Genomic DNA, 10,398 nt, shown 5'->3' with positions numbered 1-10,398 from the left:
ACGTTTCCGTCTAGCTCTGTCGGCCGCAGCTTCCTCAACCTCTTTTCATGGGGTGTCGGCTCTTTTCAGGTCCTCTAGGAAGGTCTTACACCTGATGTTCTTTGGCCTCTCGTCCTCCTGCCACCTGGTGGCACCCAGTTAAGTCATAGCCAGTTGCGACCTAGTAAACCTAGGATATACCCTGATAGTTACAACTAACAGGTCACATTTAGAAGATGCTATGAAGTATGATAATGCACAATTAATGGTGACTTGTCTTGAATCGTCTCTAGCTACAAGCCTTACTAAAGGAGGTGGCCACAATGAAGACTAGCGGCACAGAAGACATCCCAGCTTTCTCCGTGAAGACTGCAATCTTCGTCTGTAACAAGTGGGACCAGGTATGGCTTTATCATGCTCTTCTATCGTCCGGTTTTGTGCAAATGTAATCTAAATGTTGAACGATGACTCAAAAGGCACCCTGCCAAATTGTTTTTTATTTTCCCAACAGGGCATGGTAAAATTTCGCAAAATTTTGAAATAGCGATGTTTCCGGGTGCATTCGAATTCGAACCTACCTTACAGGTCCTCATATTGGCCTCTCGTATATTTCCTTTACTATAAGTTTGAACCTTAAACCTTGAAGGGGTCGATACCATCACGGGGAACTATGAGTTCTTCTCCACTCGGCCCTGTTCTCCATCAGTTATCGAAGTTCTCCTGTAGGGCCTGTAGTGATGCTACTGAGCCCAGCATCCCTTTTCAATTTAGAAGTTTATTTGACGACAGCGTATGTTCTCCATGTCTCAGGTTCCTATAGCAGAACGGAAGCTGGTGAAGGAAGACACCATCCGGAAGCTGCAGGCATGCTGGTCCGGCTCCTCAGACCGGCAGGTCTTCTGCATGTCCACGGCAGAGGCACAGCGCCTGCGCGACCAGGGTCACGTGTCTGCCGACTTCTCGCGGTTTCTCGACGGCCTCGAGAGGTTGATTCCCGAGAGTTTGAACTGGAGGATAGAAGTCTCTTACAGGTTAGAGAGTCAATTCGAACGCCGTTTTCATTAGACCAAAAGACCAAACAGGGACAAAAGATACATAAACCTGACGTTTTGCTGCAGTACCAAGGAAAGTATCCAGGCGGCTCATAATCATCCTTGACCTTTCCCTTCCCTTCCCAAGACCTACCAACCTAATTCATATCATTATAATCCATCCATAGCTTCTAAGTTATTGCTGGCTAGAATATGCGGATAAAAATAATTATGTTATACGAGTCGATGACGTTCAAAAACTTACCTTCACGTCGGATGTAGGAAAATTCTTTCTTCACAACCAGTATTTCTTACCTGCTAACGTTTCGGTGTCTGACAGACACCTTCTTCAGAGCTTCTGACTGGAGTACTGCTTACTTTTACGTCCTTTCCTAATCTTTGTCCGATACTTTGCCAGTCATTCTAGCCAGTGATTGTTGTAGGGAATGGTCGTTTTTCAACTAGTCCACAGAGAAAACTTGTCGTCCTCGAACACATTAAATGTTTTAGCTACATGTTTGCAACTATTCAAGACATATATCACATTTTCCTACTTTAATAGGTGGCTGGACTACTTTCTGTCTCGGACCATCTACCATTTACGTGCGTACGTACAACAAGGAGAACAGTCACGTGACGAGAGGAAGGCCAAGTTCGAGCTGGTGAAAAGTCGTCTGCACGCTCTGGGTGACCAGGCCGATGACGTCATGAAGATGCTGCGGTCTAACGTGGACAGCTGTGTAGACGTTGCAATGCAGTCGCTTCGGGTAAGTCGGAATGAAATCTACAATTTTCCTGACCGATTTTGGTATGGTACTTTCATGCATATGTCTGGTTTGGCCTTTCCCCTTGCGCCAGGTGAGCGGCGAATTAAATACAGTGATGACAAATGTACTGGCATAAATCTGGGCAGGTGTTCCTGTTACAGGAAATTCACATAACAAGTAAAGGTGAATCTCAGTAACGTCTCTTATGTCAGAACATTTGCTATCGCCATTCGCTCGGCCAAATCGCTTCGGGTAAGTCGCGATGGAATTGACAATTTTCCCCAAACGATTCTGGAGTACATTTTATGTACCTACAAGACTCGCCAAGAAGATCACTCATGGACAGATACAATCGGGTATATATGCCTCTGGACAGGTGGTCACCTTTTAATTCATGCTTGTGTCAATGGGAAAATTATCTAAGGGACCACCAAAAAGTGGTCACATTGTCATTGGCCAAGAGGTCCTTATATAGATAGAGTCGGTACAGGTTTGAACGTATATTTTAGGCAGCTAGAGGTGTAATCATCAGAATTCATGAAATGGACTGGCCTTTTCTCTCACACCTAATCATATACAAATGAAACATATACATACATACATACATGCACACACATACATACATACATGTGCATACACATACATACAATCATGTACATACAAACGCGCATATATAGTACATAATGTATTTTGAAATTTGAACCATAGTTGTGTGTGTTTTATAAATTCAATTCATTTCTATGCATTGCATTGATTCTCCTACCTGTTTAAAAGTACAATGCCAAACTATCACCTTCTTCATGATCATTAATGATTAATGATCCTGAAGAAGTCAACAGTGGTCGTTGACAATACCTTTGTGTTGGACTATGAGTACTACCAACACAGATGAGCTTCCACGATAATTTTCCTACCTGTTGATGAAATTGAAACAGGAGCACCTGACCAGTGACCAGGTAAAGCGGACCGTGACGACCTGGACGGAGGCCGACCTGCCCAAGGTGGAGGGGACCCTGAACATCATGGTGAAGAAGATAAAGACCGCCATATCGCAGCGTATCCAGGGAGTCCTGTCAGACTGGGAAAAAGACCAGGCATTCTTCAGGTAAATGTGGTCGTCTGCAGGTATAGTTGCAGAAACCCTTAGTACGAAAGTCGTTATTTGTATTTGTATTTATTGCCAATGAAGACGTCGACCATAATGCCAATAATCGAACCTGGGACCTCTCGATCTCACGTCTGCTTGTGCGTAGTCCTAACTCAGAAAAAATTCCAATTTCCAGGCGGCAACAGGAAGTGCTCATTGAGCCTTTTGCCTCCGCTTTCCGCACGAATATCGCACGTAAGCTGCTGGACATCGAGGGGACCATAGACCAGTTTTTATATCACCAGGGCAATCTGTAGTCCTCACTGAAAACCCTTCATTTTCCAGTCGCCAACGGGAGGTACTCATCGGGCTCTTCGCTACGGTATTTCGAACGAAGATCGAGCGTAATCTGTTAGACATCGAGGGGCCCATACACTAATTTCAATATCAGCACTGCAGTCTGTAACCCTAACTCAAAAACCTCTTTATTTCCAGTCGCCAGCGTGAGGTACTTATCGAGCTCTTCGCTACGGCATTCCGCACGAAGATCGAGCGTAATCTGCTGGACATCGAGGGCACCATAGACGGCACGGCGGTCGCACCGATGGAGCCTGCCGCCGACTGCGGGGTGGAGGAGGAGGAGGAGACGACTGACCAGGAGAGGAGCAAACTGCCGCAACTATTCATCGAGCCACATCTGAGGCTGAATACAGCTGGAAAGGTACTACAACAGCATTTAGCAACTCTCCAAGCAGAGGTTAGACTCCCGCTCGTTTTGGAAGTCTTTTTAAGAGTTTTATCGATCCTTTTATTTTGTCAACTTTTCGTTTGACCTTTTGATGAACAAGAAATGAAACACACACTCATAAAAACACATAAAAATGCCTTCCATACAAGCCTCAAGTTCTGCTTGAATAGGAGCATTCACCAAACTGCTAGCCCTTTGTAATAGCCACAGGCTAGTTGGGAGCCCTGGCTGTGCGTTCTGAATAGCCAAACAAATAAATAGATAGATAGATAAATATAAGTTTGGGTAATTGATACATGTAGCTGATGATGCTAAATGATGATGCTACCTGATCGCACCTAGGTTACCCTTGGCGTGACGTCCCCCATATGGCTCCCCATCGGCGTCGTGGCCGCGTTCTTCGGCCTGTCTGTGTACGGGATCGTCGAGCTGAAGAGGATTGTGGAACGGAGCAGGGAGGATAAGGAGGTCAACACCTACCAACAAGACAAGTAAGTCTTTTCTTGATATCTAAGTGTTAGGTGTAGACAGCATTCTGTAGTTTTCTTTTCTGGGACTTCTAATGAAACACTTAGCTCGTGTATCCAAATTGTTTTGTTTTTTGTTTGTTACTGTTTAGAGAAGTGCAATGGGAAGAAGTTTCTATCACTAAAATTTGCATCTTTGTACCAACAAATTCATTTTCTCTACCAGACTTCATATGTTGCTAGAAAATCAGCAGAAAATGACCAACTATACTGAATGATACACCAGAGAACTGTAGGCTGCAAAAATAAACTTCTATTCATTATATTTGGCCAGATTTCGACTATTTCCCCAGCAACCGATGAAGTATTGTAGAGACTAGAAGGTCATTGCCAACAAGCCACGGTGTAACATGAAAGCATCTTCGGGTGTACGAAAAATATTATTTCGTTTCTTTTTCTTTACTCCAAACATAACTGCTTCAAATTTCTTTATCATCATGCCATAGGTATGGTTACCTTACATGGAAGCATTTTCGGGTGTACGAAGAATATCTCATTTATTCTTGCGTTTCGTTTTCTTTACTCCAAACATAACTCTCATTTCTGTATCATCATGCTATAGGTATGGTTACCTAAGCCGCATGGCTCTGAAGGAGCTGGAGCAGTTTGTCCGGAGTAACGAGTTGCGGGATTACGTCAGAAGCCAGCTGAAGCCGGCTTACTACTGCCTGGAGCAGCTGCAGGATGTCGTCCCAAAACAGATCCAGCTGGACCTGGACCTGGTCAAGGCCCTGAATGAAGACGCTAGGGATGAAAAGGTAAGACGCCAGGGTTGAAAATGTAAGACGCTAGAAATGAAAAGGTAAGACGCTAGGGATAGAGAGGTGTCTTACCTTACCAGCTGAAGCCTGCTTACTACTGCCTGGAGCAGCTGCAGGAGGTCGCAGGAGGTCGTCCCTAAACAGATCCAACTGGACCTGGACCTGGTCAGGGACCTGAATGAAGACGCTAGGGATGAAAAGGTAAGACACTAGGGATGGAAATGTAAGACGCTAGAAATGAAAAGGTAAGAAGCTATGGATAGAGAGGTGTCTTACCTTACCAGCTGAAGCCGGCTTACTACTGCCTGGAGCAGCTGCAGGAGGTCGCAGGAGGTCGTCCCTAAACAGATCCAACTGGACCTGGACCTGGTCAAGGCCCTGAATGAAGACGCTAGGGATGAAAAGGTAAGACGTTAGGGATGGAAAGGTAAGACACTAGGAATGGAAAGGTAAGACGCTAGAAATGAAAAGGTAAGATGCTAGAGATAGAGCGGTGTCTTACCTTACCAGCTGAAGCCAGCTTACTACTGCCTGGAGCAGCTGCAGGAGGTCGTCCCCAAACAGATCCAGCTGGACTTGGACCTGGTCAGGGACCTGAATGAAGACGCTAGGGATGAAAAGGTAAGACGCTAGGGATGAAAAGGTAAGACGCCAGGGGTGGAAAGGTAAGACGCTAGAAATGAAAAGGTAAGACGCTAGAGATAGAGCGGTGTCTTACCTTACCAGCTGAAGCCAGCTTACTACTGCCTGGAGCAGCTGCAGGAGGTCGTCCCCAAACAGATCCAACTCGACCTGGACCTGGTCAGGGACCTGAATGAAGATGCTAGGGATGAAAAGGTAAGACACTAGGGATGGAAAGGTAAGACACTAGGGATGGAAAGGTAAGAAGCTAGGGATTGAAAGGTAGGACGCTAAGGGATGGAAAGGTAAGAAGCTAAGGTATGGAAAGGTAAGACGCTGGGGATGGAAAGATCTAGATAAGAGGCTAGAGATGGAAAGGTAAGATGCTAGTGATGGAAAGGTAAGACGCTAAGGGATGGTAATATAAGACGCTAGAGATGAAAAGGTAAGACGCTAGGGATGGAAAGGTAAGACGCTAGGGATGGAAAGGTAGGACGCTAGGGATGAAAAGAAAAGACACTAGAGATGAAACGGTCGGGGGTCAAATAAATTTTGTAGATTTGTAGAGATTGTGATATCACGCTGTTGTTATCATTGGTGTTTAATGGTAGTAACCTTGTCCTTGCTGTTCCAGGTCTACACCATATATTACTCTCCACTTCTCCAAGTCATGGACAACTTCCATCGAAGGCTGAAGGCCTTTTGGGTCCAGGAGCTCTGGGCTCCCGACATCGACCCACAAACCGTAGCCTTCGCCACTCGGGTATGGTTTATTCGTTTGTTGATTTGTTTGTTTGCTCCCTTGTTTGTTTGAGGATAGTTTGACTGAAAAAGTTTTTAGCTATAGTGGATCTCAGTTGACGTTTTTCCTTCAGTTGTGAGTTGGCTGTAACTTCATCAGAAAAAAAAACTTAATTTGAAGCACACGAAATTCTTTTTTTTCAATTCAATTGGCTTGTATGTGTGTAACACACATAGATGAAGTCAATATCAAGCTAAAGTTCTCCCACACCATACATGTCCTATGGTAGCGCACATCTCTAATCCTAAGCCCTTGGGCCACACAGGTTTGTGCAATCTTTACAGCACAGGTGGTGTGTGTTCAACTACCGTACTCGTTCCCAAATTCTTAGTGCCAAGCAGAGTAAACAGCAGGTACACCCTACACACTAGGCCATTTCACCGGTACACATGGAGTACATAGTCTAGTAAGTTAAAGTATTTCTGTCACAAGATGGTGTATTTGGCGTCGCCCACCTCCGTTTCAATAGCCCTTGGGCCACACAACGTTGTGCAATCACTAAAACAGGGAGGAAAGCCCACTGGTAGCGATATGTTTTCAACTCCCATAATCTTTCCCAAATGCTGAGTGCTGAGCAGAGAAAGCAGTATGTACCATTATCAAAGTCCTTGGCCGGGATCGAACTCACTAGCCTGGGTGCTATCCTATTTCTACCGGGGCTCCTTCATTTGTCTAATGTAGGAGCACCGGTAAAAATAGGATGGCACCCAGGCTACTAGCTCACGACCTACCGTGTACAATGCGAACCGACTAGGCCATTACATCGGTCCTTATTAGTCTAGTATACCTTACATAAAATACTCAGACCATCCTTGTCTGTTGCAGGATGTGTATGAAGGCCCCATCTGCTCAGGACTACGGGCAGAACTAAAGCGGGGAGAGCTGCGGCCTCAGCAGGTAGGCTCGGCCGGGGCGAAGCCTGTCACCATCAAACTGTTCAGGGGGAAGATTACTCACCGGAACGTCATGGAGTTCCTACAGGAGGAAGATATTTTCAGGTGAATATTGAGGGCAGCCTGTGACTCATTGTAGAAGTACAGTCGAACCTGTACGAGCGACCACTTCTTCATAAAGACGACCTGACCAATGTGACCACTTTTTGGTGGTCCCTTATAGATGATTTTCCCATTGACACAATCATTTTAAAGAACCCTGTCCATAGCGATCACCTTTCCACATGGACCAGATTTTATCGGCCCTCTGAGTGGTGATCCTGAACAGTTCTTACTATACATTATATGAACATGAAATCAGAGGGCAGACACAGGAATTGAGTTCCGAATTATGTTTTCATTTATTTTTGGTCCAGTTTCAGGCATACTGAATAAAACAGCCATTTTCTGGATTCCTACTCTGTGATGTTAAACCCCAGCTTCTTTTAGAAAATTACAAATGTCGTATTTGTTTTCCAGAAAGGTGAAGAAACACCTAAACCTGATACACCTGAGCGGCTTCTCGCGGATTGGCCACCTGCCCTGCCTCGTTTTCACACCCGTGGTGACAGACCTGCGCACACGCATCTCCGACATCCACCAATCAGCGCTCATGAAAAACGCGTACGCGCCCTATGACGTGTTGATGGGAATCATGATGCAGGTTGTAAACGGGTTGGAGTACCTGCACAGCAAGGGCCTCGTGCATCTCGACTTGTCACTCAGCACTGTGGCGGTATGTAAAGATTTCACGTAATCCTTGTTTTTTTTTTCATGAAAACTGTTATAAGACTGGGCTTGATAAAATGGAGCTTTATAATTGAATAAAAGACTGTCCTTCTTTTATTATACTCATTGTTAATGTACGACCAACATATGAGCTATTTTGCGTAAGACTTTGTATACCATGGTACCATACATTACCGTGGCTGTGACTGGTCATTTTCTTTCCGTTGTCTAGATAGCAATGGATGATTGTGCTTGTCCGTGCTTACGAGGCACATAGACGGACGAATAAATCATATCTTAGACACGTATAACATGATACCCTCCCTCTGTCATGTTTCCTGCTCCACTCAAGGTAGTCGGACCCAGAAACCTATCACATTACAAATGCACCGCTGTGTTTTCATCTTCAGGTTGACAGCGATGACGTGGTGAAGCTTACGAACATCGGGAAACCCCGTGAAGCCAGCCTGCCGCACCAGGGGTCATTTGATACGACAGAGGCGGGGGGATACGTCTACCTGGCACCCGAGGTCCTGCGGGGGCAGGACTACGTCACCGAGTCGGACATGTATGCCGTAGGTAGGTGTGATTGGGTTAACGCAACTCGGGCCAGCAAGGTTCATACAAACTCTTCAGATTTAATTCGCAGTTGAGTTGGACTGTCTTATACATCTGCGACAAGACCATATCGTTTTCATATTGATCGATCAACTTCTACCAACGCTTTGAACCACAGAGATTTATCAGAATTGCACGTAAGACTATTGCTGGTGTCGTGACCCACACGTAAATCATTATGATAATAACCTTTTTTGTACATTCATGCCCTATCACGGGCTAAGTACAGGCATATGGATACAAAATACATGGTAACGATCATATGATTATACAATAGTTGGACTTAACTCATACTATGCGACATGTAGAAATCGATATATCTGTTGAAGATAGGTTAGCTTATACAGTCATGTACATGCATCCTGGTGAAATATTACCCAAAGTGTAAGCAGATGAGATAATCAGACCGTTGTCAGCTCACACAACTGCAATTTCATATTAGGTATTTGGTGAAAGTTAGACATCTATATACCGGTCATGCGTTTTAGGTAGCATCAGCTATCAGGCCTTCCACATTAACTGACGAAAGATAGCGGACGCTACCTGAAACGTCTGACAAAATCTATCCACGGCAGCTACTTGAGCAACTTTTCCATTGTAGTTTGAGGCATATTTTGAGAAGTCATGATTACCCCACCTTTCCCCAGGTCTCATGATGTGGGAGATATGCTACACCGGAAGTGCCTACGTGGACGAGAACATCAGGACGTTCTCGGAACTGAAAGACTTCGTCTGCAGCAACCGTCGTCCGAAGACTCCGGAGGACCCCAGCGAGGGCGCCTACATCCGGGAACCCCGGGACTACAACAAGTGGACCGCCGTCATGGCGTGCTGCTGGGCAAGCGAGCCGGAGAGCCGTCTGACGGCCAGCTGCTGGAAAGAGAACATTAACAAAACAGGAGACTCGCGGTCGTCCAGTAGACTTAGCTTTCATGACGAACACTTTAAGGCTAGCTATGTCATACTCTAGTGTACCGTATCCAAATCAGTCTAGCGTAATGACAAGGAAAGAGAACATCAACAAAACGGGGGAATCACGATCGTCCAGTAGACTTAGCTTTCACGACGAACACTTTCAGGCTAACTACGTCGTACTCTAGTGTACCGTATCCGAATCAATCTAGCGGGATGACAACCTATAATTTTTGTTGGTTGTAGGGGATACACCTCATCTCACATGAACCCCTTTTTGATCCTTTTTCTAATTGGGACCTAAGCATTCCTCGGATCCCAACGGTGGTACTCAGAAATAGCTGATGTGATTGTTCTCAGGACTCCAAACAAAGAAGTAATGAAAATTTATTTCAAAGTGCAATACCACACATATTTTCATTCAGGAAACGAATACATGTATATGATTGCAATGGCTATCACTCAACGGAAAATTTTAGATGGTTTTCGCATACCAAAGTCACACTTTGTATGCATGTATATTTTCATGTGCATGAAGTCTTGCAATGTTTTTCCTGATTTTGATCTTTAGAATTTATATTTACACGGATGTGCGGACTTAACCTATTCCAATCCTTTAGAATCTTCGTTATTTACGTTCTTATTGCACAAGAACCCAAACTACACCATTAACTTACGACCCCTATCATGGATACTAATCAGAATAGTTTTGATACCTAATCAATGCCAAATTACTCTCATTACATCATAATAATAAAATTGTAACTGGAAACGAGACGATGGAAAGAGATTGAAACCAGAACTCCATCAAATAAAGATTTTTCAGATTAATACAATCGAGATGTCCTGAATGAAGTTTAAACTTTAAAAGCTGAACTGAACTT

At 44.6% G+C, this 10,398-nt stretch overlaps 2 protein-coding genes across 2 annotated transcripts; both read left to right on the top strand.

Moving 5' to 3' along the window:
- The first annotated feature begins 277 nt into the window (after positions 1–277).
- On the top strand, positions 278–5,100 carry LOC136428878 (uncharacterized). The gene is made up of 7 exons (XM_066418690.1): positions 278–380; positions 790–1,010; positions 1,573–1,777; positions 2,713–2,882; positions 3,360–3,585; positions 3,955–4,103; positions 4,702–5,100. The coding sequence occupies exons 1-7, from the start codon at positions 303–305 to the stop codon at positions 4,913–4,915; spliced, it is 1,263 nt and encodes a 420-aa protein (XP_066274787.1). The 5' UTR covers positions 278–302; the 3' UTR covers positions 4,916–5,100.
- Positions 4,934–10,350, top strand: LOC136427020 (uncharacterized). Its single transcript, XM_066415739.1, has 7 exons — positions 4,934–4,941; positions 5,191–5,305; positions 6,156–6,284; positions 7,149–7,321; positions 7,736–7,991; positions 8,395–8,563; positions 9,250–10,350. Exons 1-7 carry the CDS (start codon positions 4,934–4,936, stop codon positions 9,570–9,572), a joined length of 1,173 nt encoding a protein of 390 aa, XP_066271836.1. The 3' UTR covers positions 9,573–10,350.
- The last annotated feature ends 48 nt before the right edge of the window (positions 10,351–10,398 follow it).

Source organism: Branchiostoma lanceolatum, chromosome 2, assembly GCF_035083965.1.
Source record: "Branchiostoma lanceolatum isolate klBraLanc5 chromosome 2, klBraLanc5.hap2, whole genome shotgun sequence".
Classification (NCBI taxonomy): domain Eukaryota; kingdom Metazoa; phylum Chordata; class Leptocardii; order Amphioxiformes; family Branchiostomatidae; genus Branchiostoma; species Branchiostoma lanceolatum.
The sequence above is the reverse complement of the archived record's forward strand: the minus strand, read 5'-3'. Positions and strand labels throughout refer to the sequence as shown.